This window comes from Nelumbo lutea, chromosome 2, assembly GCF_056320005.1.
Source record: "Nelumbo lutea isolate HS-2025 chromosome 2, American lotus-T2T, whole genome shotgun sequence".
Classification (NCBI taxonomy): domain Eukaryota; kingdom Viridiplantae; phylum Streptophyta; class Magnoliopsida; order Proteales; family Nelumbonaceae; genus Nelumbo; species Nelumbo lutea.
The window spans coordinates 64367965-64387962 of record NC_142685.1 but is presented as its reverse complement, the minus strand read 5'-3'; the positions used below and the strand labels follow the sequence as shown (position 1 = coordinate 64387962).

Sequence of the window (19998 nt, the reverse complement as noted above, 5' to 3'; positions counted from 1 at the left end):
AATATAAATTTACCCCATGATATCTTAAGATTAAGGGATAAATTCTTTCCAATGAATTTTTCAAAAAATAAGACTCATTCACACTTTTACAAGTATAGATTTGAAACCCAATGCTGACTGCATGGACATTAGTGTCACTAAAAAATCTGAAGAAAAGGCACAGAGATGGTTGTATCCATCTCAACAGGATTTTTTTTTTCATTTATTTTTCGTTACTAAATCGATAGGAAAGGACACTTGTAATTTGTAAACAGTATACTCTAGATCTTGATTTTAGTAACAACCACTAAAGGCAATAAGGAAATTGCATGTCAGAGATTCAGAGGGGATTCAAGTAAAGAGAAAACATGAAATAATAGAGAAAAGGCCAAAAAGAAAACAAACAAATAAACATGATATAATACATGAACAAATATTTCAAGCTCTGGGGTAGCGTGAGCGCCCTTTCTTTCTTAAGAATTCAGGGATCTCCACTGGCCCACCTTCAGTGAAAGAGGAAGGCCGTCCGTTGATTCCAAGATTGACATCTCCATTTCCGAGCTGACTTCCCTGCATTTCACCCAGATACAAAATAATTACAATCACACACACACAAAAGGGGGGGAGAAGAGAGATACCTGAAGAGGCCTCCCTTCAGTTTCATCCTGACGTTTGAATCCAGTGGCAATCAGAGTTATGCTGACCTGAAGGATGGAAAGTATCTCGACGTCATATTTACATTCCAACGAAAAAGAAAACCTTCCACAAATTTTTCTCTCTCCACATCATAGATGTTGAAGTTCACAAGTTGGGAATTTGGAATTGCATAGTTTTTGTATAGGCAACTTTTATGTGGGCCCAGATATTTACATTCATCCGTGGCATCTTGCATTCTACCATCCATACTAGAAAAGATCAGTGATGAGAGAACTGGGAAACAAATAAAAAAGTTACTCGTAAATCATAAGAATATGTCCTTTATAAATTAGTCTAAAGATTAAAAATAGATATGCTAAAACTTAAAATATACATAGAAGAGTGATTTTACATCACTTTAGTCCAAACCTACCACAAATGTACTTATACAGTAGAATTTTTACAACTTGTGCACTAGAAGCATAAGATGATATAATCAAGGTTGATTTGGAAGTCAATCAAATCAACCCACATGCAAATAAAATAAGGTTTATAAGGCTTGAATAACATATTTTACTAAGGGTTTAAAAAAAAGAGCCCCTTGAAAAAAAAATTAAAAAAGAAAAACAAAGGAATGACAAAGTTGAGAACTAGGCCTCAATGAAATTGGTTTGAATCATATAAATCATATAATTCATGAATCCGGTACTAGGATTAAAATAGTAATTTTAAGATTTTTATATAAAATGATCCAGACATAAGATTTGAAACAAAACCCTTGGGATTTAAGATTTGAATTGTGAATCATATTGCAAAATTGTAAGAATTTGATAACTATGATCAGGATCCAGATTGTAGATGAGGTTATCACTACCATAAAACCAATTCACTTTGTTATAAGAATCTTCCATACGAAACATGCCATGACCTTGATTTTCTTACCATCTACCATACTAACAGTCGTACTATTCAGTCCACATAAGCAATGCTTGCATTCACAAAAAAAAAAAAAAAAAAAAAAAAAAGTGATCAACAACCAATGGGAAAAAAAAGAAGAAAAGCAAAGCAAGTCCATGCGATACCTAAAGCTCTTTAACTTACTTGACCACTTAGTGATGGATCTATAACGGCTCCAAATATTAAGTTTGCACTTGGATCCACAAGGTCGTATATAACCTCTGCAGCAGCATTTACCTGCAACAAATCCAATATGGAACAGAATTATGAACATATCAATAAAGAGGACTGGTTTAGAATCAATATCATCTGAGTTTTGGAGGCTACTAAGACCTTCCTAGCAAAAAAGCAATACACTGATCATGCTAAAAATTGACTATAATCACTTGGAGAAAGAGAAGTATTCATCCTTCATTGCCAAATCAATAGACTTGAATGGTAGAAGGAAAAGATTTGGGTCCAAATTGAGGAAAAGAAAGAAAGAAAATAGGATTAGATCCCTAATTCCCTATACCAAAGCAGCAAATATTATACCTACTCTTCTGCTGCCACAACTTCAAAGTGAGAATTGGGCAAGGATAATGCCAGCCAAGCACTGATATGGAAGGTTTCATAAAAGATAGGAAAGTATTGAATGGGACATTTATACCATTATTTGAGTGGACCATCAACTAAGAAATCAACATTGTAGAAAAAGAAAACAGGAAGATTATCAACTATAAGAACATCAAAAAGATTTTCACACTGCAATCACCAAAGGAAAATATTAAAGAACCAACCAATAAAAAATAATATATAATAAATAAACACAGCAATAGGTTCCTAAATGTAAAAAAAGTAAAATTAGAGGATTAGCTAGCTCCTATCAAATAGGCAACAAAAGCTATAGAAAAGCACAAAAGAATAATTAAAACAGAAGATACTAAGAACCATGGCCCAAAGTATTGACACTCTTGATACACAAATTTTGTGTATCGAGAGTTTTATCTTGACCAAAACTCCTTTTTTTATCTTCCTGGTGTCAGATTTTGACAGGGGCATTACATCGTTGTCTTTTAAAATACAAAATTGTTAAGATCTGCTAACTCCCCTCAAATAGCATATTGGAGACCAAAAGATACGGTACGATATGCCTAATATGGGGCATATCATAATGATACTTTGAACCTTGCTATGAAACCAACCAAAACAAGGAATACATGCCAAGAACACACATATAGGAGCAATAAACATGGTGAAGGGCCCCTTCAAGGAAGACTTCATTAGCTCATTTCCATTAAAAAAATCTTAAATTTGACTTCATGAATCAGAAGGTAAAGGCAACATTGTAGGATTAACTGACATTCTTGAAGTTAATGATTTCCTGAATGAACCCAGGCTTCGTTTAGACTATGCATAGCACTAATGTAGCCAACCCTCATGCACATTCTTATTCAAGTCCATGGATGGTTGAACAGAAAAAAAATTATCAAAAGAATGCAGAAACAGAAAAGCTTCGTTTCAAGTCAATTAGATTGTTAAATAAGCATACCTCATACAGAGTTAAATCATTCCCACCAGTGATGTTCCACACAATTCCAGTGGCTCTTTCAATACCAATATCCAGTAAAGGTGATTGGATGGCATTCAATGCAGCATCTCTTGCCCTGGTCTTGCCTACAAAGAAGTATGCAACACCAAACTGATAAGAAGTGTGTTTATGGTGTAAAGTTATATTTTTTTCTTTGACTTTGAGCAATAACAAACAAGGAAAATTATTATTTATTAAGATAGGGAAATTAGGAAAAAGGCAACAAGATGGACACGTCAAACAGAATCACCAACCCATTTATGTGTGCTATATCAAAGAATAGAGGATTCACTATACATCCTCCCACTTATTCTAGGTTTTACAAGATCATCTGCTATACATCCACCCACCAGCCATCCACCCCTACCAGAAACAAGTCTAGTAATATAAGAGGACCTGGGGTTGCCCAACCAGCTGGTATCAAACCTAAGTTGGATATTCAGTGAGAAAGACTGCTCCTGGAACACCCTCTCCAAGAAATAGTGTGAATTTGAGTTTTAATTTTGAATTTCTATAGAGAAAGGTAGCTTCTAGACTCCTAGGCACAGTATTAGAGAAACAAAGGCATTACCCTCTAATCTGAACTGCTCATTTAGATGGATCCCAATATCAGCAAATGGCTTGGCTGGCACACTTAAAGGGGAGAATTGTTTAGGGTTGATGGGGATAACCATGCCCAGGTTTTCAGCCCTAAGACACTTCATATTTTCTGTGTTCTTTTTTTATTTTTGATCAATTAATATCTCCTTTTTGGTATAAATTCCCTCTTTTTTTTCTGTGATTATCAGGCCAGTTATATACTGTATATTGTCCTCTAGTGTTGATTTTATCTTGATCAGTAGCAAAGCACTTTAGTACTTTGTTAATAAGTTAAAAAAATGAAAAGATAGAAAGCACAAGCATGGTTTAATCAGTAGACCTCTCTGTACTCTCAAAGAAGACAAACCGAAAAACAATACTCCTCTGAAAAATACAGTTGTAATCTATTAATATGGAATAGAATACCCTCAACATAATTCTGTTCTATCCACCTCTGATCTGGCTAAACCATCATCAAAGCATTTGCTGATCTCCTGATAAATGTAAATGAGATGTTCACCCTAAATGCAAGAGCTTCCACTTCTCTAATGTGATGCTTCATTTGCTTATCTCCTTTACTATTGATACCATGTTTGCTGTAGAGGTCTTTTCGTTAACTACTAACTTGCTATGGCATGCAATTCAGTGGTAATTTTAATTTTGTACAGTTAAAATAGTAACTTATTATAATGGTGAAATGACAATATATAAATAAAAATATATATTTCATTGCTACCTAGCACTATTTGTACTTCCAGTTTAGCTTGTCCAGTATTTTTCATTTCCATGTCATGTCCAATCCTTAATATCTTCGTTCTGGTATTCAAATCATTATCATGCCAGTAGACACCGACTAATCAATTTTCCAATGCTTAGCATGCAGTTTTCCCTGACCTTTGTTGTGATCACCTCCACAGAACATCTATAGTACAGGCATGGCAATTTGGTATCATAAGCACCACCACAGACAGCTATATGTGGTGAGATCTCTACTACCATGCATGTGATATAAATTCTCATTGAACTAGACTACTAGAATGAACCACCCTTTGCATCCAGCAAGCGCAAAATTGAGTAGGTGCCTTTTTGCTTTTTTTTTTTTTGATTCTTCAAAATTGCAGTAAGCATTGCTCAAATATTCCTACATTATCAAACAAGCCCCATTCGGACAAAGGTTACACCAACTGGGGCATGTGGTTTCAATGTTGAGTCCAATACAAGTTGTGAACCTCTTCTTCAAAGTATCTGAGCAAATAAAATGAGCTATATAGGAATTTTCCTTTCATGCTCAGATGAACTTTTAGATGGAAGGTATCATTGCTTTGTGCAAAGGTGAAATATTGGGCTGACAAGTACAAGAACAGGGATTCGAGTCTGAGAGCCAGCCACTTTATGCAAGAACTGCCATAAGGCTAGGTCCATATCCAGTCCACCCCTCCCAAAACCTCAAATAGCCTTTGATGGTAGTAGTGAAGGTAATCCGGGGCCCTCAAGCATAGGTGGAGCCTTTAGAGATGAAGAAGGAAAAGCCATTGCTCTATATTCTGGTCCTATTGGTGTTGGTAACTCACTCCGGGCTAAGATCTTGGCTGTGATGGAAGGTATGAAGAAGGCTAAGGAACTGAACTGCCACAAGCTTACTGTTGAAGGGGATTCAAAGCTGGTTATTGGTTGGCTGCAAAAAGAAAATAGTGGTCTATGGAAGTTAGCTAATGAAAAAAATTGTTTAATTTGCTAGCACAAGATGTGGAAATTCAGATAAAGTGGGTAAAGAGAAGTGCCAACTACTTTGTGGATACTCTTGCTAAGCAAGGGCCAAGGGGTGCAAAGGGAACAACTGTTTTGGCAATATTGTAATTTGATTGTTGTTTTCCCTAGGGGAGGATTAAGAGGGCTTACTTCTCCCCTTTCTATGTTGTACTACTTTCTTTAACTTTTAATGAAAAATCTATGTTATTCATCAAAAAAATAGCCTATGGGAATTACCTGTTGCAGTTCCTATCCCCATCAGAGAAGAACCTGCATTTGCCATGATTGCTTGAACATCAGCAAAATCTACATTAACCAGACCGGGAACCTATAATTTAAGAATCCACAATGCATTAGGGAACAAGGAAGATATAAATTTTGCATGATACCTAAATGAGTCCAAGTAATGAAGGCCCATTTGTACCAAGGGAACACATCCACACACAAGAGAGAATATGAGGACGCAATGAGCAAAAATTCATAGCTGAAAAAAGCTGATCAGAACCATTTAAGATAATTTTCATTTCCTGGATAGAACAATATGCTGCATCTCATAGTAACCAAAGGATTGAAATTGATTGGGTAAACTCAATTTTTATTTCTTGAATGGAAACAATAAAGAGATTTTTATTAGAAAAGAAGGTTCAAAAAAACCTCAACAAACATAACAAGATCCTCCAAAATTGGGAGGAAACAGGAATTGACAATTTGACATATACAAACCCAATACGGTGTAGGTAGAAAAGTGCACCAGTACAACACAGATCCGCAAACACACACCTTGGCTAGCCTATCAGCAATCAACTTAGAAGATATTGAGGTCCAGCGGAATGTTACTAAAGGACTTGGCCTCTGGGGACCGTCTCAGGATCAATAACCAGCTAATCACAGTCTAGGTGTCACATCTAACCAGAAGACCGTTGAAACTCATCAAGAATGAGAATCTCGATCCCTTCCAGAAGGGAACATAATCTCCATCATAACAGAATTCCCCCACTGTTGTAGGCCAAAATCACATGAACTCTACTGCTCCTGAAGGGAACATTCATCAAAGTTGAGTTTTGAGTTTGATGTTTTTTTTGGTAATAAATAAAAAATATAAGTTTATTGATAAAAAGATGAGTACATCAACCAGGGTGATGAGGAATCACTACAAAAAACCAAGAAGAGACAAAAAAAATACCAAGATCCTCCTTTGGAATTCCTTCAAATTCTGGAAGTACAAGCACCCAATCTATTATCCTTTTCCCACATAAAAGAGTGGTTTTATCTCTTCTTCAAGGTATGTTTTCAAAGATCCTTTTGTTTCTTTCATTCAACAATTCCCAACATATGACAAAAGGAACATAGATTCAAACTATCTTTGCCTTAATATTTCCTCTCATTGTAAGCCAGCAAGCAAAAATGTCTCCAGGAGTCCTTGGTTTCGCCATATTAGTTCTGAACAGCCCAAAAACATCCCCAAATGAACTTTTGAGTATGAACAACCAAAGCACAGATGTAGAACATTCTCCTGCGCAGCTTCACACAAGTAACACCTTCCTGCTAGTTGGATGTCCCTGCTTTGGATGTGATCGAAAGTTTAGATACTTTCCAAGGCTACTAGCCAAGGAAATGCTTCCACGCTTGGTGGAATAGGGTTTACCAAACTCCCTTCACCTCAGATCTCTCCACTTGATTCCTTAGTAAAGCCTCGTAAAATGATTTAACTAAAAAAATGCCATTGTTGGATTCCTTCTACCATCTTGCATCTCAACTGATTGTACTTTTGAGAGCAGAACCACACACTCCCTAACCTCCCAATCCAAAAGGGGCCTTTTGAATTTTGGGCACCACACCACCCTTGAATTACTTCAAAACTTTCTGCAATAGAGGTGTTCTTTTTGCTTTACTTACACAACACGGAAGAAACCTGTCTAGGAGGATCAATGTGCTTTCTAGATAGGTGGAACCAAGCAGCAGAGAACCACTACAAATTCATTTCTAGGCTAGATTTATTCGTAATAGATTTCTCTTACAAATTCAGTCATTCAAAATTCAGAAAATTCAGCATCTTTGTTACATCAACACCACAGAATAGTCAACAACTAGCTTAATAGTTTATAATAAAAATTGACCAATCTCCCTTTGAAGTGCATGAATATGAACATTTGGAGTTGAAGGATTACCTGGGCCTGTCAAAGCCCAACAGATTAAAATTACATTTTTTACTGAATAACAAAACAGACTGAATTCTAGACAGCTTAAATATGATAAATAAGTTAATTCATAGACTCATAGATCTTGTACAAATATTACCCCACAACACAGTTATGTGACGACAAAAAGTTCATGAAAAAGGTTAGAATCTTCATAAACTGTTTCTTCAGGAATTCATACCGTAATTATATCAGAGATACCGCGAACGCCTTGTCGAAGTATATCATCAGCCAAATTAAATGCTTCAGTCACAGGAGTGGATGGGGAAACTGCAGTCAGTAACTTGTCATTAGGAATGACAATCAATGTATCAACATTGTTTCTCAATGTTGCAATTCCTTCCTGTGCTTGAACTGTCCGCCTTCGCCCCTCAAAAGAGAAAGGGGTTGTAACAATACCAACAGTCAAGATACCCATTGACTTTGCAATCCCTGCAATTACTGGAGCCCCACCAGTGCCAGTTCCCCCACCCATGCCAGCCTGTATGTAAAAGCTTAGATCATGTAAAGGGAAAAACATAGAAGAAGAGATATTGAGCAGTTTGCACATCATTGGATATGGAACAGATTTTTTTTTTCCATTATTAACTAAACATATTAAAAGAAAAAGGAGAAAAGAGGAACAAAATATGCAAGATAAGATATGCAAACTCATCATAGCAATACAATTGGCTGCCCTTACACAGAACAAAAAACAGTGACAATTGATTAGGCATCAAAATGCATGATTACTAGCATAGAACTTCACACTCCACAAATACCAATTAGCAGAGACATCAAGGGATCCATCAAAATATTATAACTTATTTTGGAATACAACAGTTTATCACAAAATATATCTATAATTATTTGTATGACATTACATCTTTCCTTGTAATATGATTTTCCCATACACAGGCTTCTACTAAAAAGGATAGAACCAAAGCTTATGGTAGGTTTATGTTCTGTTCAAATTTGCCAAAACTAAAACATAACAATTCTAAATACTCAATATATGGAAAATAGAGGTGTAAATCGGGCCGCCCGTGGCCTGGCACGATTTTGGACCAGCCTGGCATGGCCCGGCACGAGGCACAACAGCCCACAGACCATGCCAGGCCCGACATGATGGTCTGTGCCTTGCTGGGCCTGGGATTTGAAGTCCACGGGCCGGCACTGCACGGCACGATCAAGTGGGCCGTGCCGCGGGATATACTATTTATATATATTTTATATATTTACATAATATTTATATATTTATATATAATATATAATATATTATATAAATTATAATTATATAATAATATATAGTATATAATATATTAATAAAACAAACAACTTTTTTCAATTTTATTATACTAATTTATTTAATTATTGTATACATCAAAATTCATATAAAATTAAATTTTTAAGTTTTTTTCAATTTTTTTTAATAAATAGGCAAAAATAGCTTTGGCCCGGTCCATGGCCCGACTTGGGCCAAGGCTTGGCCCACGGGCCAGCCCGTCCAGTGGCACGGCACAGCACGGGCCCACACAGGCCTGGGCCATGGGCCGTGCTGGGATGACCCCCAAAATTTTTACCGGGGAGGACGACACGAACTGCACTTTGCGTGGGCCAACTGCAGGCCGTTCCGTGTCGGCCTGGCACGGCTTGTAGCATTGATGGAAATGCAGGTTTTTAATATATTCAGAAAAATCTCTCTTGTAGTGACAGTTATGCACATTATGATACGACAAATTGATGTGTTGCATTAAGAGCTTATTTGGAACCATTGCATTTCACATTCTGTTTCATCAAGAATCGGGAAAGCCATGTCCCTGAATATGCATCATTTATATTTTTGAGAAGATATATGCTCATTGGATGTTTAAAGTGCTTTGACTATATTATTGAAATAATTTCATTAAAATAAAGGTATGACATCTAAGAAATGCTGTCAGATTTTTCAAATTTCAATGTGCCACATAACAAAAGTGATTCAAGAAACATCATTTTTGATGATTCAACCATTCAAGGTTACTCCCTCTCACAAAACCCAAGGCATACATATTGGATCAATATCTAAAAAAATAGTCTTCCAAATATGATTTAATGGTGTTTCCTTTTGTGTATTTTTTTTTTTTTTTTTGATGTGGAAAATTGGTGAAATGGAACACACATGAAACATATCGATGCCAAACAGAACCTAAGTGGTTCCAAAAATAATAGAGATATATGATAGCTACAATAATGCTGGAATTTGATTCTAAATATAGATCGAACTTCCAATATTATTAAATGTATAAATAAGATCAGTAGGGAGGAGAACAGCAGGCTACATATCAACTATTACCTTAAAAGATTAGGGAGGATAACATCAGGCAACATACAGATAAAATAAAAAGAACAGAATGATGCAATTCTGGTTATCATCCCTCAGAACCCATATGCACATGGGGCACCTTCTCTAAGAAATTGTTGGAAACCTCCTGAATGGAGTACATAACAAAAATCCTGTGTGTAAGATTTTTCCCTTTCCATATTTCTTAACTTGCCTAGGTTTCAGCTCTAGTTCAAGAAGATAATACTCTTTTTATATGTCCATTGTTATTCCCCATCTAAAAAGTGACCAACCAATTGAACAGCCACCTTTTTGAGTTAATGGGATGGGACATACTTTTTTTGTTAATAGAAATTGGACATATGTACAGAATACATGATTTTAATAGCATGCCACAAGTTCAGTTCAGGAAAATAAAACTGTAGCGGTCAATAACAACTGGAACCTACTGTAACAAAAACCATGTCAGCACCATATAGGGCCTCTTCTATTGCATCTTTGCTTTCCTTGGCAGCATTCATGCCAATATCTGGGTTACCACCAGCACCAAGACCCCTAGTTAGCTCTTGACCTATTTGCAAGCGATTTTCAGGAAAAACAGGTGAGATCCTCATGGCTTGAACATCTGTGTTAACTATCCAGAACTCCACACCCTTCATCGAACTTTCAATCATTCTATTGACGGCATTGGATCCTCCACCCCCAACACCAATGACTTTGATCTTAGCTTCATTATAATTACTCGAAGCAGGCAAGTCTCCTAAGCTCTTGGTGACGCTGCTACCTGAGCTCTCCTTTCTTGGATTTGTTACCATGTCACTTCCCTGACCTCGTCTGGGCGTTGAGACTTCAGGGTGTAGATTCAAGAAAGGGTCTTTACTGTGGCATGCGTTGACAATGTAGGAGTTTGCCAAACATCTAAAATGAGGCATATTTGAAACAATCCTCTGGATGGGACAAAAAATCCCGCTCTTCTCATCAAGCATCTTCAATGAGCTAATTTTACACTTACGGTTCTCAATTGAAACTCTTCCTCCAAGAATAGCTAATACTCCCACTGAATTTCTAGTGTCCACAGATGTAAAACATGGTAAATGAGTTGCCATCTTAAATAAGCAAGCCAATATTTCTGAAATTGTAGCAAGTAGAACGGTTTCCAGAGACTCAGAGAACAAAATTTCCAAATGTCAATAATTCCATCAGGAACCTTCCTTCCGTAGCCTGTTCATAATTAAAATAGATGAAATAAAATGAATAAAATACTTAATAAAATTATAATGTTCTAATCATGGAAGCTGTTCAAACAAATCTCAATGAAATTCAACAAAACTCAATGATCCAGTGACCCTAAGTTAGAAATGCCCAAATTATGTAACTGTGGACCAAATATCTGAAAATATGATTCTGGTATAAACTTGCTCCGAGAACCTGATCACTTAAACGGGAAGCACTTACGTAATACAACCAAGAAGCTCCGGAAGGATATAAAAAAGGGGATTAGAGGGGGGTGGATGCAGAAACAAAAACGAGCAACAAGTGCATTAGAAGCAACATGGACAGAGACAATGCAAAATGTCATGCAGCTAAACCCACAAAAATGAGCGTTAATGAAATCAAAAGGAAGCACCCAGAACCAACGTACTCCCTAAAACATCAGTAAAAACAGAGACAAACTATGAGCAAATGGTACGAGATTCTCAGGAAAGAAAAAGAGAGATAAGTGCACCTCCGTGAGTTGTAGAGTCTTGTGAAACAGTGAAGAAGATTCTCCAACAATTTGAAAGAAGATTCTTGTAACTGGTTCACTACATTGAGAGGAGGACCGAGAATGGGTAAGATGGCTGTAGACCAGATACTTTGCTCTCCTGTTGTTTTTCTATTTGGGTTTTGGCCTTTTGGGGTTGGTAAGACCAGAGAGAGAGAGACGGTAGTCACGTAGATTTATAGTTGTCAGCGCAAGGTGGGCTCCAGACGAACACAGGAACAGAGGAAGCGAACTTGGCCGAAATCTCTTATCACACTGACTGTAGCTAAACCCGGCCAACTTACGGGAGTTGGGAAATAATGAGGGCTGAGGGCCTAACTGCCTAAACGCCATGGATGCATTGGCAAAGTGGGGTCGGATAAAGGATGGAATAATGGGAAGATACAAAGAAGGCACTAAAAAAAATAAAAATAACTTGAAGCTGATCCAAACCTGCCATGGGGTTGACATTCTTCAACCCATTTTTCACTAGGGGCACACCTAATTAACACGTTCTATTGACGTGCCTAGGCAGAAGATTTTTTTTTTCTATAGAGATATCAATTCTATGGTTTTTGCTTATATTAGCAAATGTTGATGATTACAATACTTATTGTGTCTAAATTTTTCTATAAATTTTATGTTTTTGTTTATCTTTTTCTATAAATTTTTTTATACATTTTTTTGTAATTTTTATAATTTAATTATAGCATCATGGACTGACCCGTTTAACCTAAATAATTGAATTACTTATCTACCACTTGTATAACGAACAATTTAAATTTTTAAGTTAGGTCTAATAGAATTTATTAGTGAGAAAAATACTTTAAATATAGATTTTAATGAGACCTGGTCTCATGTCTTCACCTCAGCTTTGACTAAATTAATAATCATTAATTTCATCTAATGATGTGCATATGAAACTGATGAAATTGACCAAACTGACCCAACTCAACCTGAGTTGGTCACTTAGTATCCTGGTCAGTTCCGGTTCAGCAATTTCCCAATCCGACCAAGTCAAGTTAGTTTCGGTTTGGCAATTTATAAACCAACACACTTATAAATATATATTAATATTTTATATTTCAAATATAATTTTTTAATATAGGAAATTGAAAAATTCCCATATTTTTTAGTCTAAAATATTTTATATTATAAACTTCAATTTTTAATTTTATTCTTTTAATAATATCATTGTATTTTTTAAATGTAATTTGATTTTTTTTAAGTTTAAAATTTTAAACTAACCAACCAAACTGAAAAATGGCCCAAACCAATACCAATGTTTTCAGCCCACCATTAACCCAGTCAATTGAATCGTTAGAACTATCACCCGACCTTGATTCCAAGTCTAGTTCTATTGAAGCCCACCTTTCGATCAAAAACTGTTAACTTGGTAAAAAACCATCCAATATGGAGGATTCAATTGTTGACTCGTTCAACCGGTCACTGGGTTACATGTTGCATACTTAATACATGTGCAAACTTTCAAAGGCCATAACTTTGTAGTTCAATGTTCGATTGGCATGATATTTTCTTTTTATTTTGGGTAACTTTTCAAGATCTATGCGTCCTAAGATGTTGTGGTGCCTTGCCTCACTATTTTTGTGAAAAAAAAAACCCTTTTTTGTCATCAAATCGCAAATTTTAACATTTTTTTATAAACAAAAAATTAAACTTGAATTAAAATATAAATAAAATACAAAATAATACATATATTATATGTAAAACATAATTATACACTATTTATAAATAAAATATGTATTTGCACACATAAATATATGCACATTTATATATGTAATTAAATATATATTTATTTAAATATATAGAGTACTAACGTGGAACGGTCTAACCTATTCCATCAAGATGGTTGAATTGGTGACCATGACCTAGATGCAAAAGCGGGTTGGTCTTCGGGTTCATTTTTAAAACATTGACCAATACAACTCAAGTTGGACGATTTTCACTAATGGTTGATTAGTTTCAAGTGACCAACCCCCCAAACTGACCAGATTAGTTTGGCTGGCAAAACAATTTGCAATTGAACTAAACCACCTAGTAAACACTCCTAATTTTAACAAAATTGATAGTCTGATCTCTAACAATTAACAATAATTAATCTCCAATAATTATTAAAATTTACAGTGAAAATACAATAAAATGACTGATAAAGCTTCAATACCTCTAAATTATTTAACCTACTTTCACTATTTCAATAATACTTAACTTTTTCAATTATTTATATTTTGTATTCTTATTATCGGATATTATTAAATATCTTATAATTAATTTTGTGTTTTTGATAAATTTTTAAGGTTATTACATAATTTAATTATTTAATCAATTTTTTGTTTTTTAAATAATGTTTAAAATATGATTTAGTATTAATTTTTTTGATAATTAAAACATTTAAAAATTAGTTACTTATAATATTATTTAGTTATTTTTTAAATTATTTATATTTTACATTTCTATCATTAAATCTATTATTATTTTTTGATAATTTTTTTAAATATAACATGATTTCATTATTTAATCTATTTCTTGCTTTAAAATAATATATAAAATATGATTTAATTAATAATTATTTGATAATTAAGGTATTTAAAAATTAGTTATTTACAATATTATCTAATTATTTAAATAATACTATTATTGAAAATTTAAAATATTATTTATTTATTAAATATAATAATCCATAAAATTATAATTTATACCATTATTAAATAATTTCATTATTTTAACTACTTAAAATTTAGTTATATTAAATATTTCAATAATATGTAAAATATTTAATTTTTTATTTGAATTTTATTTCTTTTAAAGTTATTACGTAATATTAAATATCTTGTTATACAATTATTTAGATATTTTTAATATAATAACATTTAAATAATTTTTTATTTATATTTTTCAAATATTATATAGTTATTAAATTGAACAATCCATAAAATTATAATTTATATTGTTATTACATAATTTTGTTATGAATTTCATAAAAATATAAAATTATTAATGATATGAACATTATTAATTCTATTATAATTATTTTTGTGATTTTGATAAATATTCTAAAACTATTACATAATGTCATTATAATGTATAAATAATTGTTCATTTTTTTTTTTATTTTTCTTTATAAAGATATAGATGAAAAGTAGGAACTAGAGATAATTTAGGAGATAAATAGGAGTTAGAGATAGTTAAAGATAATTTTGGGGAATGTAGGGGATAGTTAGTTTCCTAATAAAAAGTAGAGGGAAAAGAAAGATAAGCCATGCTTAGGTGGCAACTGCATGGCCTTCTAAAGGCAATTTTAACCCTCTCTAGAATGACTGAGTTGGGGTAATGGAGCAAGGACAGGCCATCTAATGTGTCATGTTCTACTTTATTATGTACTAGCGTGACCTGTGCAATATGTACACGATTTGTTAAACGAAAGCTAAACAATAGAAACACATAAGAGTATACAAATGTTTTTTATTTTTAAATTTTTAAATAATTAATAATTATTTATATTTTATATACTACTTCTAATAATTTTTTTTACAATACAAAAGTAATAATTAATTTCAGCTAGGGTTATTCATCAAATTGATGAACCCAACTAACTTGACCCAAGTTGGTCAATTTTCTAATATTTTCAATCGGCTTTGGTTCAACAATTTCCCAACCTGGCCAAATTGGATCAATTTCGCCTTTAGCCATTTGTAAATTGACAAAAATGGAACGACTCAACCATAGATATATATTAACATTTTATATTTTAACATAATTTTTTAATACATAAAAATGAAAAAATTACCATAATTCTTAGTCCAAAGTACTTTATATCATAAATTTATTTTTAATAATACCACTGTATTTTTTTAAAGGGTAAATTTTTTAAACTGTCCTTATGGTTTAGCTAATTGACTAACTCTACCCTTACTGTTTGAAATTTAACAAAGTCTACCCTTACTATTTTGTGACAATTGACCAAGTGTAACCTTAACCATAAATATGGACGGAAAAGGTAAAATGCCCGTTATACTCCTATGCGAAATTACATTTTTATCCCTATTTTAAATTAACTCGATCCCCCTCAGACACTGCCATCGCCATCGTCACCGACAACGGAAGTCGACTCTAGCCGACGACGAACGGCACTGGAAAGCAAAGAAATTTAATAGTGAAGATTTTTGGGAGTTTTGTCTGTTTTTGTTTCTTTTGTATACTTTGTTTAGATGGGATGAAGAAAAAGAAGAATAAGAGTCGAAGGTGCGTTCGAAACCGATGGTCTGGCTTTCTCCAACAATGGAGATTGCGACAGCTAATGCAATCTCTTATGGCCGGAACTCCAGGAATTTGACGCCTAGCCCATTCAATGAGAGCAATGGAAGGGATAAAGAGAAATAGAGGCGTTAGAAACCTTTGGTGGTGATTAAAATCAGCTCTGCGGAACGGAAAATCAGAGATTTGGGGTTTGGGTGTTCAGGGTCTTTGAGTTTGCACAAGAAATAGTCAATGAAAGAAAGAGGCATTACTGTGTTTGCTCTCCATTTAAGTACTAACAGCAACATAAGCTCCATTCTCTGAATCGCCCGAGCTTCGAACACCGGCTTCCCTTCAATAACCTAAAGATGGATTTAAACCGTTAAACCCATCTCAGAAGTCTGAAACACATAAAGGAATGAACATGGTATGATGGTTTTGTTTTGCTCTCGTTTGGTTTCTATTAATGATTTGGTGGAAATGGGTTTTTGTTCTACCTGTAAATCTATGGGTTGGGGGCAATCAGTTTCCTCCATTTTTGTTGCCAAGGCCAAGCAAGCTACAGAAAACAATGAGACCATCCATGCCTTTCCACCATACTGGGGACGAAGAAAAAAAGAGATGAAAGACAAAAAAATTACTGGATTGTGTTATCATTCACTCTAATAATACAAAAGCTACAAAAAGCAAAAAATTATTGGATTGTGGTGGTTCTAGCGCCATTCGTCATTGATCGGAGTCGACTTCCGCCGGACCTCCACCGTTCGGTATTGGTAGTGACCACCGTCGGTGACGATAGTGAGTGGCAGCCTGTCCGAGAGGGATTGAATTAAGTTAAAAACATGGATAAAAATTTTGCATAGGGGTATAACAGGTATTTTACTTTTTTTGTCCATATTTAACTGTTAAGTGCACACTTAGTCAATTGTCAGAAGCAGTAAGGGTACACTTATTCAATTTTCAAATAGTAAGGGGTAGAGTTAGTCATTTAGCTAAACCATAAGGATAGTTTAAGAAATTTAAGTTTAATTTTTTTAGTTTAAATCTTTTGAACTGACTTACCAAACCGAAAATAGAATTAAACCGATACAACCCAAGTTGGTCAATCTTCACTAATGGTTATTCGGTTTCGGGTGACCAATTTCCCAACCTAACCGGGTCAATTTGGTTGGCCAAAATGCCTACAATTGAACTAAACCAACCTATGAACATTCCTAATTTTAGCTAAGTCTAGTCTCTAATAAATAACAATAGTTTAATCTCCAACAATTATTGAAAATTTATAGCGAAAACACACAATTATTGAAAATTTATAGCGAAAACACACAATTATTGAAAATATATTGATAATGAAAATACAATAAATAACTAATAAAAATACAATAAATATAAAAATAGAATAAATACTAAAAAATATATTAAACTAGTTAATAAATTAATTAATCTCAAATAATAGTTTAGACTCTAATAAATATTAATAAATAAATTTTAACAAACATACAATAAGTACAATAAATTAAATTTAAAAAGATAAAATAATAGTAGTTTAATTTCTAATAATTATTAAATTTTTCTATTAAATAACAAAAAAAATATTTATACATAATTATTGAAAATGTATTGTGATGTAGCACAATCCGGTCACTCCTAACTGGCACTTGCGTGGCTCCTGGAATGTACCAAAGAAGAAGAAAAATCCCGGAGGGAGTTGCTCGGCGGGAACACTCCAATGATTAAGTTAGTACCCGATAGGAGAATCAAGGAGAAAATGAAGGCTAAGAGTGAAAATAGCACGCATATAGAAGATGAAGATACCTCTCCTCCCTGATACTAAGCTCCTTATAGTAGAAATCCGTTACCTCTGGCCCATTGGCCTCTGACAGGGCGGGTATAATCGCCACATCCAACCTGTTGTAGCCGTTATTGGCAGGGCTGAGCTGGCACGTGCGGGGCCGTCACTGCTGAGTACGTGCCTGTCAGGTGTAAGACACCTTCTAAATGTGACAGGTACGATGTTGCCTGATGAGGGACATGGCTACTGTCTCCAGGTTTGTCGGGTACGACGGTCAGGGAGGAGATCCCCTTGATCTCCTTCATGCAGCTTGCCGAGCTGCCACATATCGGGCTACATCGAGGTAGATCGGTCCCTACCTCGAAGCACTGAGGTGCTCCCTCCCAAGGGAGGGGGGGGGGAAGCTTGGGGTTCCTTGGGGGGGAGCCCGGGCTCTCCGAGCTAGGCGGGAGACTTACTCACTGAGGTGTTAGTCCTCGGTGAGTTGTCAGTCTTCGACCCGACGCTTCCTTCCCGTCGAGTCGAGATCGTGCTGTCAGGCTGAACTGTTCAACAAGCCAGGCCATGCACACGTGTTCTTAGGCCACGGGGTTGGGCCAAACTGTCCTCCATCAATTGCCCCCCACTCCTCGTGCTGGGGACGGGGCCCCACTGTGAGGAGTTCACGGTTCGCCAGGTGGATTTGGCTCAGTACACACACTGTCACGTTAGACGGCTTAACGGCTGGACCGGTTGGGTACTCGGTTTTTTATGGGAAAAAACCCATGTCCGTGCAACTCACGCGCGGACGTCACACACTTTATGCTGTGTGGACACCAAAAAACGTGCTAAATCAAATTCGCATTGAGAGTCCTGCAGTCGATTTCTTTGAGGTCCGTTGGATTGATCCAATCTTGACCGGGGGTCACCGGGCCCCGCGTCTAAAAATAGCAAGGTTTTGACATTCTCTTCGCTGCTAAGTATTTTTCGCCTTGAGCTCACGTCTAAGGTCTCCAGCTCGGGTCTTTCAGCTCAGTTTCGCCTATTTCCGGTGAGTCCTTGAGTCCTTTCTTTTTTCTTCTTTTCTTAGCCCGTTCTCTTTTATGTCTAGCGAGAGTAGTTTTTCGGATGAGCCCGAGGCGGGCACCTCGGGTCATGGTGACCCTTCCCTGGCCTGGCCTTCCCGCGAGGCATGGGCAGCCTCGGGTAAGTTGGCATCCACCTCTCATCGAGGTCGGATGCCAAACCAGTCCGGTCCCTCTACCATGACGCCGAAGAGGCTTCAAGACCTCATCCAACAGTTCAACCTTCCTTCTGAATACTCCTATAGCCTTCCCACTGGCAATTTCCCCTGTGAGCACGGTCCGGATGAGTTCGTGATCTTTAGGGAACAGCTCGTCGGCGGGCTTCGTCTCCCTCTTCACCCCCTTATCCCCGAGGTGTTGGGGCGTTTCAATATCATGCTGGATCAGCTCCACCCCAACTCCATTCGGAATTTGGTGGGAACCATTTCCCTCTGCCACGAAAAGTAGTTCTCTTTGGATGCGGACATCTCAGCTCCATACTGCTGATAAAAAAGAGTGCCTCTACTGTTCTCCCTAAGCATGGGCAGGTCTACTACTTGTCTCCTCGCCCAGGCTTCAAGCTATTGCACAAGTTTTCGAGCAAGGTCTCGGCTTGGAAGTGGAACTACTTTGTGGTCCGGGCCAGCACAGGGTGGCCCTTCCTCACCAGTTGGAGGGTGGCTACCCAAGCGACCAGCATCGCCCTCAACCAGCATACTTGGGAGACCTTCCATTCGTGGGCTCAGGCTGAGCTCGATCATCAAGAATACATCACCGAAGGGAAGCTCGTTCAGGCCAATTTGAGCTCGGGTAGGTTTATTTCTGTCTTTTGGCGCTTAGCTTTTATCTGCTTGTCGTTTTTTGGGGTTTACTGACGCCAACTTTATTGTAAGCCCCATGGACGAGGAAGAGAGAATCATGGCTACCAGGCTCTTCAACCAAATGAAGAGGAGGAAGAAGTGGATTGCCAAGAAGACTGCCAAAAAGGCTCGTATGGGGTCACCGAGAGCTCCCTCCCCCGAACCTAATCATTCCTGGGTTCCTGCCCCTGAGACCGAGCTCAACAATGCCCCTCCGGTGATAGATCTGGAGGGTGATGTTCCACCCCAAAGACCTGAGGCTGCTGGGGGCTGGAGAACGAGTCAGCCGGGGCTACTACTAAGGCTACGAGCTCTGTTGGGGCGACTACTGAGGC

The 19998-nt window shown here is 36.2% G+C and overlaps 1 protein-coding gene across 3 annotated transcripts; it reads right to left on the bottom strand.

Moving 5' to 3' along the window:
- Positions 1–243: 243 nt before the first annotated feature.
- On the bottom strand, positions 244–12002 carry LOC148871208 (cell division protein FtsZ homolog 2-1, chloroplastic-like). Of its 3 annotated transcripts, none has more exons than XM_088972844.1 (8): positions 11697–12002; positions 10420–11191; positions 7850–8149; positions 5708–5798; positions 3104–3228; positions 1717–1809; positions 618–683; positions 244–549 (listed from the first exon to the last, which is right to left on the bottom strand). In XM_088972844.1, the coding sequence occupies exons 2-8, from the start codon at positions 11074–11076 to the stop codon at positions 418–420; spliced, it is 1464 nt and encodes a 487-aa protein (XP_088828970.1). In that variant the 5' UTR covers positions 11077–11191; positions 11697–12002; the 3' UTR covers positions 244–417. The 3 variants fall into 3 exon arrangements, with proteins under 3 accessions (XP_088828970.1, XP_088828971.1, XP_088828972.1); XM_088972845.1 differs by lacking the exon at positions 11697–12002 and adding an exon at positions 11426–11660; XM_088972846.1 differs by lacking the exon at positions 244–549 and adding an exon at positions 850–909 and having other exon boundaries at positions 635–683.
- Positions 12003–19998: the final 7996 nt, after the last annotated feature.

Excerpts from the sequence above, each read along its gene's own strand:
- LOC148871208 (XM_088972844.1), bottom strand. The coding sequence starts at position 11,076 with ATGGCAACTCATTTACCATGTTTTACATCTGTGGACACTAGAAATTCA. Across the intron at positions 5,799-7,849 it reads GTATCTCTGATATAATTACG|GTTCCCGGTCTGGTTAATGT; the intron begins GTATGAATTCCT and ends CTTAAATTATAG. Across the intron at positions 3,229-5,707 it reads GGGGATAGGAACTGCAACAG|GCAAGACCAGGGCAAGAGAT; the intron begins GTAATTCCCATA and ends ACTTCTTTGTAG.